Below are 24,450 nucleotides of genomic sequence, written 5' to 3'. Positions count from 1 at the left end.
CCCGCAAGATAGGTGTTGAATAACTATTCTTAAGAATCAGGAACAGTTTTGGAACTTGGAGTGGGTGTTTTCAAAAAAGAAATATTGGCATTATCTAAAATAAATGCATTTTTTCCATGATGACGTATGCGTGAAGTTGGTCTTCATTTTAAGCTGGTAGCGTTTTTTGAACAGACTCTGCATACAAACTCAAAAATGGCGACCGTATGACATTAGTGGCGCGTTAGGCAGATTGGGTGATTTTGGGCGATATTGGTGGATATTTGGATATTACAGCGTGGTTGCTGATATCATATCATATGATATTTTCAATTTGTGGGTTGTGGTGGAGATGGCAAAATAATCGTTTTACAAATTAATTTCAGTACCTCATGAGCACTTTCATTGTATCACAATCACCCTTGGATTATTCGAAAGGAGAAATTGCCTGACTAATTGTAATGGCTTGAAATTACGAAGTGTTGTTGAAGTTGAGTTGCATTTGGATTGGATGGTAGCTCAATGCAGCTACAACTAAACAGCTCAATTTTATACAATTCAATGGGAATGTATACAACTCCAGTTCACTAAAGTGGGCTTAAATTTCAGCTGCCCCACTGGACCTTGCATTCGGGTACCAGTTTTCAACTTGAACTTGAACTCAGGCGGAGGAACGGGGAGGGCACCAGGGCACCGTGCCCCCTTTGATTTTGGCATGTTAACATTAGCATGTTAACATTAGGGAAAAAATGGGACCAAAAGTCGGCAGTACCCCCCTTAAAGGGACCCTCCCACCTTCAAAAAAGTTTATGAATTGGCATGAAAGTGATGTCGCTCGGTTCAGAAAGAGCGAAAACGAATATCTACCAAATTTCACCGAAAAATATTCACCGGTTTTCAAGATATTAGACTTTTACTTTTGTTTACTTTTTTTTGGATCTCCGCTGTTTCTAGCGACTTTATTTTAGAAGTGCGGCGTTTGCGGCAGATGTTGCGCGCAAATAGCATATACCACCGCGTGCTACAAAACGTTTTAGTCAAACATTTAAAAATCGTTAGATATTTGCGCTGACGTCACACATTCAGAGGGGTATTCCTAAGCATTAGCCCCTCTGAATCAAAATGCTGCAATTTTGAAATTCAATATTTCCGATTTAAGGCATTTCTCGATGTTGTGAGTGCCGAAACCGGTAATTGTGAGCCAGGGACCCCATTTTGGCTATCTCAACTCAAATCTAATGTTAAGGTGGGAGGGTCCCTTTAATTGAAGGTGTTCCGCCGCTACTGCTTGAACTGTAACTCCAACTGGAGTGTCTTCAGTGTTCAAAATCCATCCTATGATTTTATTAGCAACATGCTTCCATGGTCATGAGTGTGAACTTTCTGAAATACCACTCAACTTCACTATCGCTCAAAATTTGACTTATGGGGTGTACCGTGATGTACTATGTATTAGATTACATGTGCACTGCACAGTGCACTAGCCACCTACAAGTTTTCTTCTCAATTCATATTGTTCTTACCTATTTCAGTCAAACAGCTCTTGATGGCTGATCAGGAGATTTCATTGTAGATGCTGTTCTCACCAATTCAATATGAGATGTGATAAGTTAATGGCAGTTTGAATATCACTATTTGTGAGCGAGGATTCTTGAAACTTGAAGACACTGTCATGGGGTTGAAAAACTCAGGTTTGCAGACCTTCACCTGCATGATAAATCCAGTGAGGGACACAGTCTTGCTGGTTGATTCAATTTTAGCCTACCTAGCAAACTACTAAATAGGTATGCCCTTATGTTGTCATTGGACAGGCTCTGCTGAAGTGATGCTAGTTGCTATTTATCCCTATGTGATGGTGCCACATGAGTTGATGATATTTTGGAATTTGGTGTGATCTTTTCCACAGCTGAACAACATGAACAAGGAATAATAAGCTAGAAAAGGAAACTGCTGATTTCGATGATCTTACATATTTCAGTGTTAAAGCCTTTAATTGTACATATACTGTCATTTAGTTTTCTTCAGAATGAGCAGAATAAGGCTTATACAGTTGGGAAGTAGTTGCCTTTCCAAGGCTAATTTTCAAAACATATGCAGTTCTGGATTCAGGGTAAGTGGTATACCTACCTAATACCACCCTTGTGGCGCAGTTGGCAAGTGCGTTCACGTTTGGTGTGGCAGGTCCTTGGATCAAAGCTGACCTCTGGCAGCGTTTTCCTCGGCCGGCTCCTACCCAGGAGATGGCAGTAACTGGGGAGTGTTCGCTCGGTCGTGGGGATTAACGCTGTGCCAACCAGCGCCCCCGGCCGCAGGTACACGGGCCTGATCCGCCTTTAAACAGATCCTTCGGTCCGGTGACATGTCCCGAGGGCACGGCCTCGCTTCATGTCCCGGAGCAGCCCTCTGACCTGCCGGGCCCGAGAAATCGGGATAGCCCCAGCGTGTGCGGTGCCACCTGGGGTACGTGACAGGAAGCGTGCGGTCAAGGCTGTCCCGCGTAGCGGGTGCCGAAAACGCTTCGTACCACTGCCGTGTATATAGTGTACTAACCCAGTATGAATGTGTGCTACTAACGACAAAAGCCCGGGTCGGGCAACAAAAATATTAAAAAAAAGGTATACCTACCTAACTATAAATCAGGGTTACACACCTTTTTATTTGGTCCATTGCTCCAATAAGCTTTGCACCTGAGAGAAAATTGAATTAACCTGCTTCCCTTTCTCCCATATGTGAGGCATTCACAGCACTGTCTTTACTGTAGTGTGTTTGGCTAGGATGCCAATATTTGTGTGACTCTTGATGACCTTGATGTGACGGTCGGTGTGCGTCATCAGGCGCCGGCGGCGCGCGGCCTGCAGGTGCCGGCGGACCCCACCCGGCGCCAGCGGCCCGACCTGCTCTTCTCGCGACTGGAGCTCGAGCTGCGCGCCCACGATCCGGCGGTGCTCGACTCGTACGTGACGTTCCTGCAGCAGGCGGCGCGGCATCTGGGCGTTACCACCGGCAAACTGTGAGTGGCGTAACCCCCCCCCCCCCACACACACACACACCCTTCTGCCCTGGTTGGTCTCTCTCTGGACCAGTAGACATGACCGTGATGCTTAGCCACTAGTTCTTCAATTAAATAGTCCTTCGCAGTCGGTAGTACGTTGCACAGACATCTTTCTTTGCCTTGGAAATGCATACGTTATGAATATTCGCTGATTGACCGATTTACCGAATTTACCGACGCTTATTATTGCGGAGGTTTATTTGATGCGTTGTATTTTAACACGGTATCCATTATCCAACCCAGGGCACTAAAGAGATCCAGCCCATAGTAATAATTCATATTACGGTTCGTCGTGTCGTTATGTGGTGACAGGTGCCACGGTTTGCTGTGTGTGTCAGTGGTCGTTTTTTTTTGCGCGGTCGGGGTGAAGTCTCGCGCTGCTGAGACCGCTGCTGCGGCTCGCTGACGGCCCGGGCGGACTGTGATCACGTATGCATGAACTCTGCTGGACGGTGCCGGCCGAGGATGGGTGCCGCGTGGCTCGGTCGCCAGACTCGAGCGGAGGAGCCACCCGTTGTCGGAAAAGTTAGAGCCGTTGGCGTCGTCCGCACTGGCTCGAACTCTCCAGTGGTATTGATCACACGGCCAAATCGGAGGATCGGCCCCGCATCGGGTTACCATATTTAAATGTCTGGATGTTCAGGCACACGAGTTCTCACTGCGGCGTGCCCGTTCCGCGTTCCTCGTAACAACTCATGGTAAAAGACTCTGTATCCGTTGGGAAATTCGAACTGTTATCCATGCCTTGTTGTGGGTGGACTACAGCATGGGGACGCCGGAGTGGCGTCATCGTCCACCTACTGCGGTTTCGCCATTGATGCCAACAAGGCTCTTAATCAGTGTAAAACTCAACCTAAAACATCTTGTTTCTCGCACAACATACAAAGACTAGGCGCTTCACGAGCTGACATTGCTGAAGACAGTGCGTCTCCTCATGGGTCAGCCAGCGACCATGTGCATCGTTTGCGGTTTGTCTGCTGTCACATAAATAAGAGCAGTCACTAGCCAGGGCCGTTCGCTATCTGTTTTGGACGTTCTTCCAGGTCTGATGATGATGAACGGCGCTAGGCGTCCGCTAATATTTATCGACTGTTGAACATAACTCGTCCAGCCTCCTGGGCAAAAGCCTGTATTATTTTGTTAATTTGCAGTATTATTTTGTTCGTTTTCACTACCATTAGGGAAGCGATAACATATAATGGACCCATATTATTTATTAGCAAAGTAAATCAGCCTGAACGACCGACGACGTGGAAACAGTTCCTTTTGCTGTTCACATCGTAGCAAAATATCATCATAGTTAGTTTGCCTCCACTTATAACGGTCGTACCCCTATCACCAATTACAACTCAATTTGCCAATGCGGTTTTATGAAAAATTTACGCGAATGAGTCATAATTGACAGGGTCATACCCCGAGTTTTTCCTCCATTATTGAAGAGAGACATGCGTTGTGTGCATTCAGATACCCGTATAAATCACAGAAGTTGCAAAGCGTCCCCCTAAAGTGATCGGGCTTCGACAGGGGGTTTACTTTTTCATTTTCACCCGCAGTGACTGGACGATGAAAACTGCCGTTAGTGACTGTCTTTATTGATATTGTGATGTAATTATTATCCACATTTATGGAGGCAATGTTTGTTAAGTCTGTATAGTGTGTGACGAGCCCGCCTCTGCCGCCAGGTGGGAGCCGCCGCGTCACTACCAGCGACTCTCGCTGCTCAAGTCGGTGCACATTTTCGCCAAGCACAAGGTGCAGTACGAGGCGCGCACCTATTTCCGAGTTCTGGAGCTGCTGCGACTGACGGGCAGCACGGCCGACACCTACCTCGAGTACACACAGCGGATGCTGCCGGAGGGTATCGCCATGAAGGTCTCACGGGTCAGTCAGCGACAGAATTGTTTATTCCCTGTGCCGTCCACCAGAGAGCAGTGTCCCTGGCTTTGTATTGTTTCTGCAATCGAAACCCATTCAGATATGATATTCATCATGATTTGTCAGACATCGAGAACTCGCTCGCACTTCTTCAAGGATTTCCCAATTTGATGCTTTTTTGACATTCATTCAGATAATGCTACTAAGTTTTGATGAGTCGGTGCCAATGATAAGAATGCGCTTGTAAACCATTCACGCTCATTTTCCGACTCTTAATTTTCAGAAAAGTTACCACTTCCCGACACGTGTGGTTCGTGCTGGGAGCGCGGCTGCCGCAGACCGTGGACGGGTCGACATGATGGGTGGGTGGCCTGGAGGAAAGTGATTGGTGGTTTACAGCTCCGAGGAGCGGTAGTCTTGCCACGGTGGTTGGCTCTGACCAGTGGTCTCACGGCTCAGTGAGGCCCGCCGCCGCGGTGGGGGTGGAAATCCCCGTCAGCGCTGCTCCATTTGTCACCATGTTTGATCGAAGAAGTCAATGGCTCGGACAACACTCGCGGCCACTGATCGATGCTAATGCGGCCATTTCGGGCCAGTGACGACACCAAATCGCCGCCAGAACCGCTTATGGCGTCTAGCCGGCACTGTAGATCAGTGGTTCAAATAAACCACTGCCTTAATCTTTTGGCGCGCTCTTATCAGTTTGTTATAGTCTGCGGGTGCTTCAAACGGCTGCTTTACGAGTTTCTAGGACAGCAGATATTAAACCAGTGGAATAAGTATACGACTCAGAACCCCCAGCATATATGGTCATTAGGTCTACAGACAAAACGCAACGTGTGATAAGAGAAGCATCGGAATCTCAAATAATTTGTGTCATTTCTCCGGCTTTATTTAAATAGAGATTGCATGCGGCGGTCGACAATTGAAAACATTCGATCGACAGCATTAGAGGCTGAGACGAGAGGAGAAATATTGGACATGGAATATCATGCATTTGTTGTTGGTGTTTGTGTCCCGTTACGGCACACCGCCATCCGGCCCTCGGGACCGCCGCTCTGTCAACATGTGCTCCACTTCAGCTCCGTCTCGCCGTGTAGCGGTGCTCCCAGCACGCCCGGCCGTGCCGCGCCGAATACAGAAGAGAGTCGGCCGATTGATCGGTACCCGTCGCACCGGCACGCTAACGCGAGTCGACACTAAGTGGCCAATGTGTCGGCCTGGCGGCGCGGCTGGCCGGCCCCTCCTCGGGCCGCGGCTGGGAGCGACTGGTCTCTCCTCGGGTGGAGCTCGAGGGGCCGGCCCCGTGCCAGGACTGGGCCGGTCCCGTGCAGCGATGTGTCACCGCTACCCACTACCCACTGACTGCCGACTGACCCCTGACTGACCCACTGACGACCCCTGACTGACCCACTGATGACCCCTAGCTGACCCACATACTAACCCCGGACCGTGTTTCCACAGCACGCTCGAGAGAGTCTACCGGAGCATCTCAGTCAACGACCAGACCAGTCCGAATCGGACGGAAAGTCGGCATAGCGCAGAGAACGGAACGCCAGTGCGACCCACTAGTCCCCGCAGTCACATTGGTGCAGTACGATAACGCGTGAACTGATAGTTTTGGCAAGTGGGTTTGCGTGTGTGCGTTTCGACAGAACGGACACATCGATGTGAGTGATGACGATCGTAAATGAATGATTAGGGCAGTGGAGGAAGACCTGTTTTGAATTGAACTGTATGCCACTGTAAGAAATAAAACAGAGTACTTTGTAATGTTTTGTTTTCGGATGTGCTGATTTCAGCCATAGCTTATATTATGCTCTTCACTCTTGAAGCTAAGATTCGCCGAACCTTTCGGTTTTATCCACTTTTCGGTCCAGGGGGCCGGGTACTCCCATCTGCCCTGTTTTTCTCCTTGTTGAGCGTTACGAAAAAGCGCATGTGCACCGTTACGTGACGCGGAGACTAATGCCTGATTTTAAGGTCTTAGGTCAACCGATGACCCCAGTGGACATGTCGATAATTCCAAGGTCGTGGTCTGGTTTTTATCGATAACGTCGCAAAAAAAAAATATAGGGAAGGTCAACTTGGGCGTCACCTTCATGTAAAGAAGAGTTGAAAGCCGCACAGGCCAGCAAGCTGGTTGAATGAGATAGTGTTGCATATCATTCGATTCGGCGTACCCTTTGGGCTCATTGGCGGTTTTCATAACACGCTCGCCCAATTTGGTCGCAATTTGGTTTGTGCTTAACCTTAGTGATGTGTCTCACAAGGTCGAAAATGCCAACATTTTCACCCATTCAATTGCCTTTAATTGCGAGGCCTTATGAGTTATGACCGATCTAACCTTAGGTGATTCTTAAAGAAAACTCGAGGTGAGTTCAGTTCAAATTCAAATGTTCCCAGTTATATCAAAGTTTAACCGGGAAATTTTCCCCTCGGCCGGAATGGTGTCACGCAACGTCGAGATAGGCGGCAAGATAATGGTGAGGGTGAGATGGATAATTACGGAGCGAGCGAAGCGAGCGTAGTCTTTCCTTAGATTAACGGAAATTTCTGAGTATGAGCGCCGGCCGTGCGGACGCTTTTGCGAGGCTTATATGTCAGCAACCACTTGACCGATTTACATGCGGTACTTTTTGTAGGGTAGCTTCATTCCTTCTACCACGTATTGGACTATTCCCGATGCATGTGGGTGACCCCTTGTGCACGTGCCACGTGCAAAACGAAGAGGTGTCAGTTTTGTAATTGTTGCAATATCTCGGTAACTACTTGGCCGATTGCGCTGAAAGTTGGCATGTAGGTAGGCACCCACTAGGCACTGCATATCCATGTGCCAGAGTTGGGGTGCTGCCGCACGTGCGCACGTGCAGGTGTCGTTTCCAGATCTCGAGAACGGCTGGACCGATGGCGCTCAAATTTGGTACACGGTTAGGGACCAGTTAGTAGGGTGCCGTGCACAAGTCAGTTGGGACCCATTTTGCACGTGCGCACGTGCAGGGTGCCGCTCCCAGATCTCGAGAACGGCTGGGCCGATTGTGCTCAAATTTGGCACATCGCTAGAGACCGGTCAGTAGGGTGCCGTGCACAAGTCAATTGGAGGTACCCCTCGAAATTTCGCACTTGCAAGACTCACCCCCTCGCTCGCTCCGTTAGTCGCCCCAAAAGGCGCTATACTGGTGATATTCACATGTACAGTTAGCACACAATCAACCTGGCATTGGAACGGATTATGATGAAAACAGCACATTTGTCGACAAAATTGGTTTGCCCCGCGTTCGATGTCTCTCGGACGGCAAAGATTCTACGTCGTCCGGCCAATCCCGTTCAAGGTCAGCGGGGGCTCGGCTGCGGTTCTGGAACTTGATTGGCCAGACGACGTAGAATCTTCATCGTCCGAGAGACATCGAACGCCGGGTTGACCTTACCTGAAGTAGGGCAGGTGCAGCTTTTTGTAAATTGGTAAAAGGTACAGAGCCACTTACTTCACTTCCAGTTCCAATGGATTAACTTTCAAAACCCAGCGCTTCGTGGAGTATGTATAAGTGATGTCGTTGGTTTGAAGTAGCCGTTTTGGTCGATGGACGGGTCATGTCGCCGCGGTTGGACAGTGTGTGACCGGCAGGGGGCAGCGCGAACGCGCCGGATCGTCGGAGTCGTCGGAGCGGCATCCGTCGGCAGTGACGGCTGCGGACGGTGCGGCATGGGGTGCGTGCGGGTCCGTGGTGGGCTTGTGTTGCCGGTTGGGGACTAGTTAGTCCTCGACTGGCCGAACTGGTGCGTTACCCGTGCTGATTGTGAGTCGGAGGTGCTGCTGGTGCCGACAGACTGAGCTGTCCAACCTGTCTCACGCGTCAAGGTACGACGCTATTTAGATCGCGCGCTGGTGGGTGAGGGGAGGGGGTGTGAGGTGTCCGGGAACACCTCTGTACGGTTTTCCGGGAACATCTCGAAAACCTGGGGCGTATGGTGCTGCCTTTTTATACACCGCATGCTATGTCTTTTTCGCACATAAGTGTAAAAAAGTAAATAGAGACCTAGGGTCAGATCAATCTCACTATACGAACAGTCTAGGTAAGAAGTGAATGGCGGAAAATGAATTGCACCTGTTTTGCACAACATTTCCACCAGACATCGTTTAGTATACGAAGTTCGCCATCAGTTCTTCGGCAGAAACAGGAATAACTTTGTATAGACTTTTTCAGAAACACTACGCTCACCGATACATATTGACATACCTATAGACATGTAGGATGTGATCTTTTCAGGCCAAGTCATGAGTTTGACCATAGACCCTCAGTCAAATATTTAGCTAACCTGTCTCAGATTGGATTGGATGTCTCGTGAGGTTGATAAATAATGGTTCATTCGACGGTTTTCGACGAGAAAATACGATGGTGGGTGAATCAATTATCTACGCACCTACCGGCTTTATGGCAAATGTTTTGGATAAAAGTTTTCACCAAAACGTCAAAAGTATTGACCGTTTTTGCTCCTAGTAGGTGCTGGAAGCGTTGCCATTGATCAAGACTAGGGAGTGAGACATTTTAGCGGAAGAGCTGTGAGTGAACTATCGTATGTCGTATCTCCGCGGCGCTGTATGTTCTTTATGTAAATACGTTCACTTAGGGATAACGTGCCGATTGGACAAACAATGTCGAAATATTAAAATTCCACCTTGGATGAATTCTGGTCACCTGACCTTTGACCATGCCTAAAATAACCGAAGTAATTAATTCATACTTTTCGACGCTCTTTCGAACGGCACCAACTGCGTGTCGCTACAGAGTACAGAGCCCAAGAAGCATTTCTATTTGCTTCTGGAATATGTTGGAACTAGCATCAGTAAGCTGTGAACTGCGCTGTGCCGTGACCTGCAACCAAGTCATCGCATTTCGATATGTGAGGGCTGGCTGACATTTGAGTGTCGTCGCCACGCCGTGCGTCCACCGCGCGACCTCAGCATGGCAAGTGGCGGCGTTTATGGCAGAGGGGTTCCGCTAGCTCATGCGGAGGTTCCGTCAGACCCTCTTCCATCCACCGATTAGGAACTTTGGGCTGATCAGGAGCATTTTTATTTGAATTTTCTACCTTCCTGCCAGCCTAGCCAACCAGTCCGACCTGACTTACCGAATGACCATCTGGCCTGGAACGGCGACGACTACGAATGACCGCAGGCGGTACCCATCAATATCAAACAGCAAGCTTCGAGGCGGCTAGAACCGGGCCCGGCCGCCTGCACACAGGTCTCTATATGTGGCTATAGCGTCGGGCGAGGCTCCAAAAGTAAACGGTTTACGTGTGAACGTCATTCAACAGACGTCGTGTATATGAAAAATACGTTTTTGTCTCGGAAAAAACGAAACCAACTTACCTACTTTTATGGTTGCTCATGCCCCTAATACCTGAAAGGCAAACAAAGCTTCTTTAACCCGCGAGTTGCTGGGGGGGGGGGGGCGTTAAACGCCCCCCACTTTTTTCGCCGGGCCATAGCATAAAAACGGCGCGTCGCAGGCGCGCCAAATTTTGGGTACCTGTAGGGAATTGATTGAAGTCTATTGTGACAAAATTTCAAAAAAATAGGTAGGAAAAATTTTGAGATATCGAGGTTTTAGTGACGTCATGATTTCTGAGTTTTCGACCAAAAACGGCATATGTTCAAAAAATCATATAAAATCACAGAATAGACATACAGACATGCCGTAAACGGCATTAGACTGCCAATACCATGAACAATCAAAAAGCTATCTTCGATTATTGATTATCGTTTCGCATTTGCCAAAATCTTGATCTGAATCTGGGCAATTTCTCGTGACTACTTCACGACCATGATACATACATTTCTTAAATTGAACTTTTTGAGCCAAATACGTACACATATGATAAAATGAATATCACCATCGTGTTCTACGCCCCAAATTACCCATAAAACATGTGTCACAGGCTGCGAATATCAGTTTTGATTTTCGGGGATATGTGCCTACCCGGTTGACCTGACCTTGACCCTGACCTATGCTTGACTGACCCCTACATGGGGCTGACACTCTTGTAGGCCTTATATGATGGATTGTGCACCGTTTTGACAGAGTTTATGACGAGAGGCGCTAATTGCGAAGTCCTGAAGTCCATGCTACTGAAAGCCCGATTTCAGGTGTTTGACCTGACCTTGACCCGACCTGTGACCTCAAAATTCAACTTTAAAGTACTCATCTGAAGCGTCTCGTCGCGTTCTTTTGTTTGCCGCCTCGTGCGTTTCGCTGCGCCTATTGGTTCTCGAGTTATCGGCTGGGGGCGTTTAACGCCCCCCCCCCCCCCCCAGCAAACGGTGGGTGGCGAAATACCCCAGCAACTGCCGGGTTAACCCGTTCTTATACCTATAATGCTCGGTAAGTATGGACGTGTGGTGTCCGTAAAATGTGGCCAAAGACAAAATGCCCCAGGAGATTCGATTGTCGTTGGTTGTTGCGGAGCAAGTCGATTTGTCAGGTCGGTGCTTTGGATTTGTCATTCTCTCCTAGGCCATAACAAAAGGCATTTAACGATCTCGACTGCTGAGCGTACGTAGATTCTTCAATCCGCTTTGGTAAATATCAGAGAACTGCGTTTCCATTATGCCTAGTTCATCAGAAGCGAGATTGGCTGCAATTTAAAATCATCGAGCGGAGACTCTAATGTAGATTGCGGAACCGGCACGCATCGAACCGACATCCAATCAGATCCAATTCAATCCAAATGAGCCTTTCCGTTGCTAAACTGTGGAAAGTTGCCAGTTTTGCGAAGGCTTCTCTTCATAAATCGAGATTGTGGCGAAATGAAGAGAGCGGAGTCTATCTGAAATCACAGTTAACCCCACAGATATCCCATTACTATGAATAGAACTGCCAACTACTCAAATTGCATTGGTGCATTAACGAGCTGCAGAGTTGATGGATATCTGCTGCAGATTTTCCTCATGACCTTAATAACCTAAAAAAAAAACTGAAGGGACAAGTATGAATAAGTCGGCACAGAATGCCAGAAAAAGAGACATATAACATTTGACAGTTTAAGCCAGCTAATTGTATTATGTAGATAGGGCAGACACATGGAGACGCTGAACCCAGGAAGACCTCGCCAGTGGCGGCGGAGCACCTTCAATTAAAGGGGCACTGCCGACTTTCGGTCCCATTCTTTCCATGCAAAGCCCATAGGGCTAATGTTAAAATGCCAAAATCAAAAGGGGGGGGGGGGCACGGTGCCCTGGTGCCCCCTCGTTCCGCCTCCTATGGATCTCGCAGCCGGCAGCTGCAATCTATACCGAAACTATTGTACTCACCCGTACTGTACGACGTAGTGCCTAATTTACTAAAGCAGCTATATCCTATGGATCTCGCAGCCGGCAGCTGCAATCTACCGAAACTATTGTACTCACCCGTACTGTACGACGTAGTGCCTAATATACTAAAGCAGCTATATGCCTACCTTATTTTTACCAAACGTAGTAAACACAGACACTAGGTCAGAGTATCTGTGCCATTCTTGTTACTCTCCCCAATCATATGGTCCATGTCATTCTCGTTAGTTTGAAGGCGGGCGCCCAAATCCTCAGCCACCACTTCAACTAGCCGAGCTGAATTTTCAGATAAAGGAGGCATGTATGGATCCGTACTACTACAAAACAGAATGTACGTACAAGTAAAAAGAACGAAGAAATCAGTGCTTCCAGTATGGCCCGAGCTGAGGTTCACAATTTATTTCCCCGTAAAATGGGCCGTGCTCGGGACACATATTGTAGGTCGATATACACAATGGGCATTCCACGCATACAGCGGTCGCACAGCTAAAGCAGTGGTCCGCGCTCATTTACATGTGAGTACGGCCGCACTGATCCGTGCCGAGGCGGGACAGACTCCTCCCGGTCCCTGCCCCGACCATCCGTCGACTCGGAAATGACCCCGCCTCGGGCGGCTGTCGGACAAAGGGTGCCCACGGCCGGCCGGAGCCGCGGCTCGTTAGTCGCCGGCGCATTGTCACTCCCCGCGGCGCAGGACCGTATGCTGCCGGGTCAGACGGTCGGGCCGACGAGTTGGACGGTTTGACCGTCGGGTCAAACAGTCAGACTGCCAGGTAAAACAGTCAGACTACCGGCCGGGGCAGGTGGTCATACCACCGCGCCAGGTCAGCCGACGCCCTGTAGTCACTTCAGAAAAGAAAAGAACACTATTTGATGACAGGGCTGCAGCGCGATATGTACTTTCGCTTGGTCTGAAATTCGGTACAGGTCAGTTCAGTTGAATCCAGAGCTCCATGCAAGCCGGTGCAGCTGCAGGCAACAACCAAGCGATGTAGATGGAGAGGGGAAAGAGACGCTAGAAAGATTTACATATCAGAGGATACATGGATATTGGTGCGTGATTCAGAGACGCTAAAGCAAGTGTTTTTTTCAGAGGAGAGACCGAGACGAAAACATTTGTTTGTCAGAGGACGTTGCCACCAGCAAAGTGTTTCAGGAGGAAACGGAAAGTGTCCTCCATAGGAAATTGTCGATAGAGCAATGATAATTTTAGAAATAAGTGTTTCATGCCCAAGCGTATGCTCGATTCTCAAAAAGTGCGAGAGAAATGAACATTTTTATCCCTGTGGAATATAAGCATTTACATAAAAAATTCCTCGTGGTTCTATATGGTTCCATTGTTCCTGGACGAGGAACGAATACCAGCTTTTCTTTTCTAATATCGTTATCACCCTTTTTAAGATGCAATTGATGTTTGAGCCCTCAATCAACAGCCTTACTGTGGTAATTGGACATCACCTGACTGCCCAAAGTAGTTGGACTGAAGGGCTTATATTTCCTCAGCATCCGTAACGAGTATGGAAACACTTAACACGTCAATAGGGTACTTCAGTGCTTAGTAACAAAGCTCTCGGGGCCGTTGAGACGTGGGATCGGGCCATTGCTCCATGCTCCGACAGCCGTTGGTTAGCGTGGGTCAGCGGTGTGGTCAGTAGACCGGCGGACGAGCTCGATGTCACCGCAAAAAACCCTGATGGAATTCGGCGATAGGCCGGGCGGGGCGTAATGTCCCGTAAAGGAGCACAGAGCGACGGCTCATCAGCCGGGGAGGAGAGGGGAGGAGCGATTCTCGGACGACCGTCTTCTCAGCGGGACGGATCAGTGTACACAGATGGACGCTGCTCGGTAGAATAAGCCGTGGTGGACGGGTGCCCATTATGATACGGTGGCATTATTATACATTACGGTGGCATTATTATGGCATTATTATACGGACCTTACGGTGGCTGTATTTCTAGAATTGAAGTACTTACATACATCCCTACTACGGTTTTGAAACAGGCGTCGGGGATGGCAGCTTTGCATATGGGATGCGTCATCCCTAAGTGAAATAAAACGTAAAATGAGCTAGGTCAGAGAAAAGAAACATATATTTATTTGGCAAATTTCACGTGAATCTTTACCCAGTAAACATGCCGACGTCGGCCCGACGTCGGGCCGAGGCTCGGCCCGACGTCGGCCCAACGTCGGTTCAACCTCGGCCCGACATCGGCTGGACGTCGGATATGCCCGCATGTTCCGACGTCCAGCCGAAGTCCAGCCGACGTCGAGCCGACGTCGGGCCGAGATCGTTTGCCGAGGTTGACGAGATCGTTTGTCGTTGGACCGACGGGGCCGACGTCGGCATGTTTATTGGGACAACGCGCCAAAAATTTCAACCGGCGGCGGGATTCGAGCCCCCCAGTCGCCGACGTCGGCATGTTTACTGGGACAACACGCCAAAAGCACCAGCCGGCGACGGGATTCGAACCACGTGTCATTCGAACGCGAGGTTAGTGCGCTAACCACTACACCACGCAGCCAGCTAACTAATTTGGTTTGTTTTGTTGGGTTATGCCCTTTCGGTCTGACAAGACCATTTCAGACCCGGAAGGATCATAGGATGGAGACATTTATCTTCTTGGCGAGCACCCTGGGTCCAGTTCATATAGAGTCCCTGCAGTCCCATTGCTGTTACGTGACACTTATTGGAAAGGGCGACCCCACAATGGATTCATATAGCCACTCTTACACACCTGCACCAACGTTTCCCAAAGTGTCTGTACTGTATTGTACTGTGTAGGGGAGAGTGGGGTAAGATGCCCAGGGTGGGAAAGACGCCCCACCCCCTCTAGCGGAGAAACAAAGAATCGAACCTGGAAATTAATGTTCTTAGCGTAAAGCGGAAGCCTGCCTTGTTAACTGCACAAAAATTTGCGAAGCTCAGTTGGGCAACGGCTGGCTGGTGATTGCATGTTTTTTATTTGCTGCTTTCAAAAAATATTTTGGCGTCAAAACATTGTAAATATCAAAGAAGGTAGATAATTTTTGCGTCCCTTGCTATAGTCGTGATACATTAACATGCGTGTACTGTGTCCCAAACAGTTTGTTTCAGGGTGTAGTTTTATGGCTAACAAATTGTGCTGATTTAATGTTACTTCGGTACCTTGGGGTAAGATGCCCCCTGTCCTGATGGGGAAAGACGCCCCCCTAAATCCGTAGGCTGTCCTTCAAGCAGCCCGTCAAATCATTTATTACATACTTGTGATGAGAGACAAAAGCCGATCTGGGACTATTGAGAGTCCGGTACGGTCGGGTGCTCCCCATGCCGGTCTCTCGGCCCACACAGGGCCTTTTTGGCGGCATCTGACTCTGAGAACCCTCACGACGGCCTCTGTAGGCCCCATTATTGGTTCCAGGGCCCCTCACGAGATCCTTTGAGGGCTCCCACGTTGGCTCCACGGGCCGCGTTGGCATCTGAGGCCCCCACGATGGGCTCGAGGGCCCTCAAGCATCATGAAGACCTATAAGGGCCCCACAGTGGTCTCCGAACGCCACCACGGAGGCTTGTTTGGCCACGCTGGACTATGATGGCCCTAACGATGACCTCTGAAGCCCCTTACGACTACTTTTGAGGGCCCTTACGATGACGTTTGGTGTCTACTGCAGGCTCCAAGGGACGACTGATTCGTTCAGGCGATTCACGTGCCTATTTATGTCACTAGTGCAGGGGGCATCTTACCCAACGCCAGGGGGCGTCTTACCCACCCTGTGGGGTAAGATGCCCCCTTTCACTTCTTCAGGAAAATGCTTAATAGCAAAAAAAGTTATCATATTTCAGGCACGAAAGTGGGATATTTTTGGAGAAAAATGATGTCGGCTTCCGTTGAAACTCCAAGTTTTGGCTCTCCGATCGTCATTTTCGAATAAGATATGACATAGTCAAACCCTGGGCATCTTTCCCCACTCTCCCCTACTGGCAGCGCTGATCTGTTTCGCCGGCTCGCTCATGTTGGCGCGCGCGCAGGCGGGTCAAAGTTCGGATGTGCCGGCGGCCGGCAGCGGCGAAGGCCATCTGCAGCGGCCGCCGGGCAGTGGGGGTCAGGCGGAGGGGAGGATCGGGTTTGCGCGTCGTTCGGTGTGCAGGTGCCGACCGCGGCAGTGGAAATACAGTTCCGGCTTACAGTGTCCCTTTGATAAGTGGCACTTTGGCAAAGTGACACTTGCCGACTGGCCTTTCTATATGAACTGGGCCCGGCCCTGGTGAGTTGCCGGGGCTGAGCCTGACCAAAGGATAGGCCGAGCAGCCCCCAAGCACTCACCGCACCCGGCTACGGGCGAGCTCGGCTTACGGGCAATCCCAAATGGGAATGGGATAAAGTTTCCCGTCCAATCCGGATCAGGGGGTTGCGGCGTGGAGGAAGATTTGAGTTTCCTGAGGATACTTGAGGATATTTTGAATACAGAAGCTCTTTATGAAACATGAAACATGTATTTTATATTATTTTAACGGTCAAAACAGCGGCCGATGTCGGTCCGACGTCGCCCCGACGTCGGCCCGACGTCGGCTGGACCTCAGCAATTGATCTCGGTCCGACGTCGGCCCGACGTCGGCTGGATCTCGGCTGGACGTCGGAACATGCGGGCATATCCGACATCCAGCCGACGTCGTGCCGAGGTTGGACCGACGTCGGGCCGACGTCGGCATGCCGATGCCGAGTTGCCGACGTCACCCCGACGTCGGCCGACGTCGGGCCGACGTCGGCATGTTTACTGGGTATGGTGTTGAAATATCGTTCGGAGGAGCATCGAGATAAATATTTTTGATTAAAGCGTCTGAAATGGAAGGTAGCTACTATTTTCTTCAAATCAGCATGTAAGAAAATCAAATCATTGTGGTACGTTGGACGTAGCCGGTACTCTTGCTTGCTCCACCATCTTTTGTCCAGAACTGAGCACAACTCTGCGCCGGACGAAAGCGTTTTGTTATTCCATTCCCGATCGTTCCATCTTCCATCCATTCTTCGCTTGGTTCATTTATCGCTCTACTCTTTACTGCCTTTTGCTCCTTCTGCTTTCTGATATGTGCGTACAGTTGTATATCACTCATTTTTAATATTCACATTCCGATAGACATTCATATCCGTATCAGGCTAGATCGGTGCTGGCGATCGCGGCGGCGCACACTGGTCGGAAACGCTCCAGCGAGAGGCCAGCGGCCTCTCCGCAAAAGTTTTTTGTTTGTTATTCCACAACTAGTGAAGCAAACTTCATAAAACTTTGCATACCTTCTCTGTCATATGTAAGCTATCATTTGGATGTCAAGCACTAAATATATGACGTGGATCTGTTAAGTTATGACGTCATAACTGAGTATAATACAGGATCTAGCACCACTTTAAGTCAACAAGGGAAATTGGGAGCTGCTATTCGGGCACCGGGAATGGTTTCATGCACTCCTTGCAAGGTCCAGTGCTTCACTTTAGCATTGTTGACTTTGCATGACGGCATTTATGACGTCACTAAGGCCATATAAGTTTTTCGTCAATAACTCCTGATCAGATGGAGCTAGAGAGTCGGGAAAGCCACCATTGGACTCAGGAAGACCTGCCGAATCGAATGATATGCGATATGACCTCCTTCAACCATTTTCGTGACCTGAGGGGCTCCGACCTGACCTTGACCCGAGGTTAACACCTTAAGTTGACTTCACCCGAACACCAAGTATAGCATTCAACGCGCCTGAGCTAGACAAACACGATGACGCCAAAATCGCGGCAGTGCGACCATTTTTGGCTAAGTAATTAACCTAAAACCGAGCCCGTGCCTTGTGGCACTTACCTGACCTAAGAGGCCACTGGCTGACCTAAGACCTTAAAATCGGGTAGTACCTAATTGTTGCGTCTTATAACGGCACACAAGCTCGTTTTTTTCGCGAGGCTCTAGCTCAATTAGAGACGAAACGGCGAGCGAGTTGTACCAACCCTCCCCGGTCAATATAGAAAACCAATCGGTCCGGCCAGGGTTAAATACCGGAATTGTGATCTAAGGTAAAAAGACGGCCCAAGGTAGCCCGACGTCAGTGACAGGTGTCCTATATTTGCAGCGTCTTATATTCACGAAGGTTTCAATTTCCACTTTATTCAGCCGAGTGATGGCTGTCAATAGCACGGCTCTCTAAATGCAAGCCGTAATCGCCACGCAATATGTGGAAGGCTTTTGATGTCAATGCATACATAAATGCATACATAAAACGCGCTTTTCACAAAATTCATAAACTCAAGCGCATCTGTTTTTAATGACCAGTCAAATACGCATGGATCCGTGCAGGCCACACAGGTCAGCGTATAAGCCGGGCGCGGCGGCCGAGCCGAAACTGGGGCGGGGCGGGCGGTACTTGGGTAGGAAGAGCGGCTCCTGCAAATTTTGCGCAAATATGCGCAGTTAGCTTTTATGTTGCCGTGGTGTAAATTTAAATCCTGCTTCATGTCACAAAAAATCAGAGTGGAACTAGATGGGACTACCTGTTGGTTCCTTACCTAAACTTTGCAGTTATATTCCAGAATCACTGTAGGAGAGCCTTCATAAAAAAGCTACAATAAATCTTAGTTAGGGGAAAAGTATACCAAAAATTTTGCACTGACCAGTCGGCAACTTCATAACGAACATTTTGATGCATAATATGTGGGATTTCAATTTGGTGTCTATCAGCAATAAGACTCTGAATATCCGGCTCAAGAAACCTCTTGCTCCGCGTCAGTTTCCGAGTTCTGGGATACCCCATCTTCGGGGGCTGATTACAGTTATTTTTGGTCACCCGGATTAGTTTTTTTGGCCTAAGTATAATAATTTAATCAATTTCAAATCGATCTATATAAAAAATAATCCGAAACTCCGGAATCGCCCGTGGCCTCTCGTGAGGGCGTTTCCGACCAGTGTGCGGCGAGCTGTAGCGTATAGGCTGTCCCGCCGCGCGCAGGTGTAATGCGGTACAGCCTACCTCCACAGGTGGTTTGGCTGCGTGCTGCGGCACTGTGGCGCTGACGCTTGGTGCGGTACCTATGTACAGCCCTCTGCACACTGCGTGGTAGGCATTCTTTTTCCGACAAAACCGATAATAACTCAAAGACTATGTTATTAGTCGGTCGGAACTCATTGCACATAGATGCGCCATGCTCCACTCCTTCGATTGGGCGTATCGCTAAGCAAGGTTTACGCCTATTGTGGCACCAAAATGCAAAAGTTTGTTTTTGGGCCAAATCTAAACTTTTGTGTTTTGCTGCCAAACTGAATGGAAAATGTATACTATGATAAGCCCAATCTAAGGTGCGGAGTCTCGCGCGTCTTGCTGATACGATTCCCGAGTGACAGAAAGCATAGTTTTCGAGATATTATCGTTTTTGTCGAAAAAAGAATACCTACCACGCAGTGTGCAGAGGGCTGTACATATGTGAGGCGAGATGCGCCCGAGCTGTGATGTGGGAACTGGGAACGGCGTTTTCAGCCAGGTCACTGGTGGATCCAAGAAAGGGGGAGCATTTTGGGGCAGTGCAGTGGGGCATTGGAACATCGGGGCATTTGTCCCGCCTGCTGAGTTGTCTCGTTACATGGAATTCTGATTGCTTGCCTTTACACTCTTACAGTTGGCGACACGAAGAGAACAGGCTTCAAAGCGCGGCGCCATTCGCAGCTCTGAGGAGCTCGGTAGAGACTCTGAGTATAGCGGCGGGGGAGCTACGTACGAAACGGCAGCGGAGCCTCTGAGGAGCGGCGGTGGATGTGGTGGAGCCTCTTCTGAGGGGCGGCGGTGGAGCCTCTGAGACGGTCGGGTCATGGTGCCGTCGCGCGGTGTCCGCGCGTCGCTCCGCCTGCCGTCCGTGCCGCCGGGACTGGTGCTGTTGGTGCTGGTACTCTCCACCAGTGACGGCCGAGTGGACATTGCTGGAGGTGAGTTGGTGATTGCTGGGGGGGGGGGGGGGGACTCCTCACTCGCAGCAGGACTTAGGCACATTGCTCTCTGCTGACCACTGAGCTTGTTATCGGTGACAGAGTAACTAACGTAGTTTTATTCAATATCTTATGTCTGCAGTGCCTTACAGTGTAGTACCAGTGTTTTGCATGGAAATTCTAAATGGCCTCAGAAGATTGAATTTAGATCGTGGCCCCAGAGAAACACATCTGAGCTAGAATCGATTTTCGACAATGGGGACAGTTGGGCCTGAAACGTCACAACTGCAAATTACTGAAATAAGGATGTAATACACCCACCTATCTTATGACAAAAGCTGAACAGCGAGTAGAGCAAGTAAAATATGAACGTTACAAGTATATAAAATATTAAAACTCGTCTGATTAATTAAAAAGAGCAAACCTTGCAAGGTATGAGGAATGGAAACTGAGTAAAGAATATATATCTTAATAGATTCTCTACTCCACAGCATATTCGTGCGTAAATCGATAAACAACTTGTGAATTAACATCACTTGCCTCTAAAAAATATTGCCAATAGCCGCCAATGGTACTGTGTTATTTGCCGCAGACGAAGACACGGCAGTTTATCATAGTCAGAATTAGTTGCAGTGAGCGCAGATCCAGAACGGCGTTAATCACTGTAGTTCATAACTGAGCGAACCGCGCCAGACGAAATGGCTAGATATTAAATCAACGTCGTCTACACACCGATCGTTCTCTTCCTTCTAGAAATTTGATAAGACTAGATTGATGATAAAAATATAATTTGATAAGCCAACATTGATAATAAAAAGATAATACGACGGCCATCTGGTACACATCTGGTGCACATTTGGTGCAGATTAGGTGCAGATTTGGTCAAATTAGGTTCAGTGTATCTCTTAGTGTAGTAGCTATCAGTTAGGGTTGCGCCAATACCTTATATGCTTGCTTTGTCATATTATCAGAGAGCATCATCGCTTAAAACACTGAAATAAATACATAAAATGAAGAAATTTGCTGTAAAAGAGATTAGGTGCAGCTTTGGTCAAATTAGGTGCACTCGCCGGACAGTCCGTCGTGAAAACGGCTAATTGCAAGATTTATTAATAAAACGAGTTATGTTCCATAAGTGCGTGGGTTAATTTGCCAGCCTTCGGAAGATGGAAGATGGTACTAAAATGATATTCAGATATTGAACAACAGCTGCCTTGCCTCAGAAGCTTTGTTTGGAAAAGTCAATCGCCTACTCAGACGATTGGCGAGAGACCGGTTCCAGTCGCTCCGGCGCGGCGACTCAATTATGATTACTTCAGACAGGCACGGTGATGACCAGTGACAGTGGTCTCGTATGTACCACATGCAACTCGAAATATCCAGACAGGAAGGCAAAAACAGTCATCTACGCTATTAGTCTCCCTCTCATCTTCGTGAATTCTGTTCTCAATAATCTGCAATGCTCGCTCAGGCAAAATAAAAAACCCGTGCGGTGCTTCAGCATCTTACGTAATTCCCAAGCACACATCCGCTCAGCATCAGATTAGACTATAACCAACACATTAAGGTTTTTTGACAGTTTCGGTCGACCGTGACGGCTCGATAATTCTCTCTGTCGCCGTTCTGGTCGCTAGGGTACTATTTTTGGGTAAGTGTTATTTAATGTATTGAGCTGCAAACTAATGCGTCTCGACGTCAACTACAGAGCGCTATATGGGGAGCTAAAAACAGGCATCAAAATACTGACACACACCATTATTGCAGAAATAAGTCCGTCTGTATCGTATGGCAGTCATCAGTCAAACTCTGAACGATCGCAGGCAGCAGCGTTTCTCGGAAAAGCAGTCAGCCTGATGGCCACATTTGGTCGGCTTGCGGCGGTCTGATTCTCACCATTGTGGGCTGCGTGCAGCCACTGGTGCCGACGCTGGAGGTTTTTCTGAGCGTAGGCCCAGACGTTAGAAGAAAACTTTATCCATTACTCGGGGCGCGCCAGGGTGACAACAGCTCTGCGCAGAGATTGTATCGCGCGTGCCAGCACAAGTTTGTCTCTTCCTCGGACTGTGACGGGCGAGTCACTGATACCATCCCATCCCAGGCGGCTCTGGCAACTTACGCCAGTTGTGGAGCAGCAAATGCAGCCATTTGTAGGCAGGAAAACAACCCGCTAACTTTCCGCCGATTTTATTTTGCCTGCAATGCATAGGACTCTGTTGAAAGTATTGTCTCACTTTCAAGAAGGGCGTATCGACTAATATGAAAAGACACTTTCTTCAAAGAACTAAAGCTGCCAGTTATGTTTACAAGGTTCACTCGTATGCATTGTTTTTCAGAAAATCAGGCATTGGCATTTGACGGATGGCTGCTGACGTGTCAAGTAAAACTTCAATAAACAGATTGTTGGGCTATTTTCTTTATGAGTGTTTGACAGCGTAAAACTATTTTTGGAATGCTTGCGAAATATTATCGTAACCCTACATTATGCTCTTAGATGACGCAATTCTGTATTTTATTGGCCATAAACCAAGGTGCCAGCGCCTGCAGGTGCCGTTCTGTGTCTGTCGAGCGCCGTTCTGCATCTGACTGTCCTGCGGTTTCGCGTTTGTTTCCAGTGCCGGTGCAGGTCGTGCGCGGCCTGATCGGTGGTCAGGCCACCCTGCCGTGTCCGACTATGGAGCAGAGGGGCGACACACTGGAGCTGGCACTGTGGTACCGACACGACTCCAGCTCACCGTTCTACACGTGAGTCGCTAAACGGCTGAGACTGTGGTGATCTTAGTCTACTGAGAGGACAGGGGACCAGACATGTCTCTGCCTTTGTATCTGCCTCTGTCTCTGTATTTGTCTCCGTCTCTATCTGCACCTGCCTGTTTGTCTGTCTGTCTGTCTGTATGTCTGTCTGTCTGCCTGCCTGTCTGTCTGTCTGTCTGACTGTCTGTCTGTCCATTTGATTCTGCCCTCTCTCTCTCTCTCTCTCTCTCTCTCTCTCTCGCTCTCTCTCTCTCTCTCTCTCTCTCTCTCTCTCTCTCTCTCTCTCTCTCTCTCTCTCTCTCTCTCTCTCTCTCTCTCTCTCTCTCTCTCTCTCTCTCTCTCTCTCTCTCTCTCTCTCTCTCTCTCTCTCATCAGGATCGATAATAAAGTATTTCATATTTCACAAGACTGTGTCGCAAAAGCTCCTAGTAGCGCACTTGTAAGTGGAGTACGTATTTAATATAGGTCAAAATCCATTCTTATATACCATATTGTGTCGCCAGAAGCTGCGATAAGGAGCTCTCGAACTTCTATGAGAGAGAGAGCTATTAGATCGTGCTGCAGCCTATATGTCACTCCCTCTTGGCTCTCCTTATTGCCCTGGTGTTAGATTCTGCCTACAGCTACCTGCGTGTATTCCACGTGCCCCCGGCTGATTCATGTTGATCCTTATAATAATAATAATATTGGAAGTTATAAGGATGAAAAAGATTCCCATCCGTTCTCTCCATCCAGTCAGGACCAGCCTACCTGTTCATACTATGTGTATCGCACTGACTGTCTGTCATCCCACAAGACAACCGGTTTAAGGAAAACCCGAAATGGAGAAGGAATAGGTTTTCCATGACCGAAACAACCTACAACCCAATTAAAAAGGGGCCGAAGGAACTACTATGAAGTCTTGAACTTAGCAGCTTGCAAGGCAGCCTGGTAACCCACCCACTCGGTCTCACAGACCCACCCGGCTGGCCGTCCCGCTGCTGTGGTGATGCGGGTGTCGGGAGCCACCTCTAATCAAACGTTCCTTTGTGGGCGGCTGCTGGCGGCGCGCTCCATTACCGTGCGGAATGCCTGCCGCGGCTAATGTGCTGCTGGCGCCCCCGCGCGGTCGGGCCGATCATAGGCGCCAGCACGCCACCGACACCGTACCACCGTGCTCACCGCACGCCAGGCCTGCTCAGGCTGTTCAGACAGACGAGTTGCGTGGTATGGCAACGTAATTTGAGTAACCATTTATTACATTTTGGCAGCACCGCGTTATAGCTTATTTAGTTCAATAGCTCCAATTCTGTAAGGTATTAAAGATCAATATCTTGGAAACACGAACTTAGATATTATTTGTGCATTCAGAGACAGAAGGCTAGCATAGAAGTCTCTGGGTATCTTACAAAGCCATTTTGATTAACTTCTATCAGCTGTTTATTATGTCGCCTACCGCTACGTAGGTTTTAAGCTGAGATATGGCAATCGGGGAATGGTCACCTGCTGTGGTGAACTGCATAATTACCATTCACCACCATGGTTAGGGCTCATT

General features: G+C 48.8%; 2 protein-coding genes across 7 annotated transcripts in view; both read left to right on the top strand.

Annotated features, from left to right (window-relative positions):
• The first annotated feature begins 214 nt into the window (after nucleotides 1-214).
• LOC122372746 (28S ribosomal protein S10, mitochondrial-like) lies at nucleotides 215-6,679 on the top strand. Of its 6 annotated transcripts, none has more exons than XM_043350282.1 (5): nucleotides 215-255; nucleotides 1,886-2,089; nucleotides 2,814-2,989; nucleotides 4,714-4,912; nucleotides 6,371-6,679. In XM_043350282.1, the coding sequence occupies exons 2-5, from the start codon at nucleotides 2,006-2,008 to the stop codon at nucleotides 6,443-6,445; spliced, it is 534 nt and encodes a 177-aa protein (XP_043206217.1). In that variant the 5' UTR covers nucleotides 215-255; nucleotides 1,886-2,005; the 3' UTR covers nucleotides 6,446-6,679. The 6 variants fall into 6 exon arrangements, with proteins under 6 accessions (XP_043206217.1, XP_043206218.1, XP_043206216.1 ...); XM_043350283.1 differs by having other exon boundaries at nucleotides 252-280; XM_043350281.1 differs by having other exon boundaries at nucleotides 252-315.
• A 13,193-nt stretch (nucleotides 6,680-19,872) lies between these two features.
• Nucleotides 19,873-24,450, top strand: part of LOC122372738 (synaptogenesis protein syg-2-like) — a 69,796-nt gene continuing 65,218 nt past the window's right edge. Inside the window, exons 1-2 of the mRNA XM_043350270.1 lie at nucleotides 19,873-20,165; nucleotides 22,778-22,907. Of these exons, the coding sequence (XP_043206205.1) occupies nucleotides 20,051-20,165; nucleotides 22,778-22,907 (245 nt within the window). The 5' untranslated portion in view covers nucleotides 19,873-20,050. The remainder of the gene's footprint in view (nucleotides 20,166-22,777; nucleotides 22,908-24,450) is intronic.

Source organism: Amphibalanus amphitrite, unplaced genomic scaffold (assembly GCF_019059575.1).
Source record: "Amphibalanus amphitrite isolate SeventyFive unplaced genomic scaffold, NRLGWU_Aamphi_draft 001394F_arrow, whole genome shotgun sequence".
Taxonomy (NCBI): Eukaryota; Metazoa; Arthropoda; class Thecostraca; order Balanomorpha; family Balanidae; genus Amphibalanus; species Amphibalanus amphitrite.
This window is presented reverse-complemented; position numbering and strand designations above follow the sequence as displayed.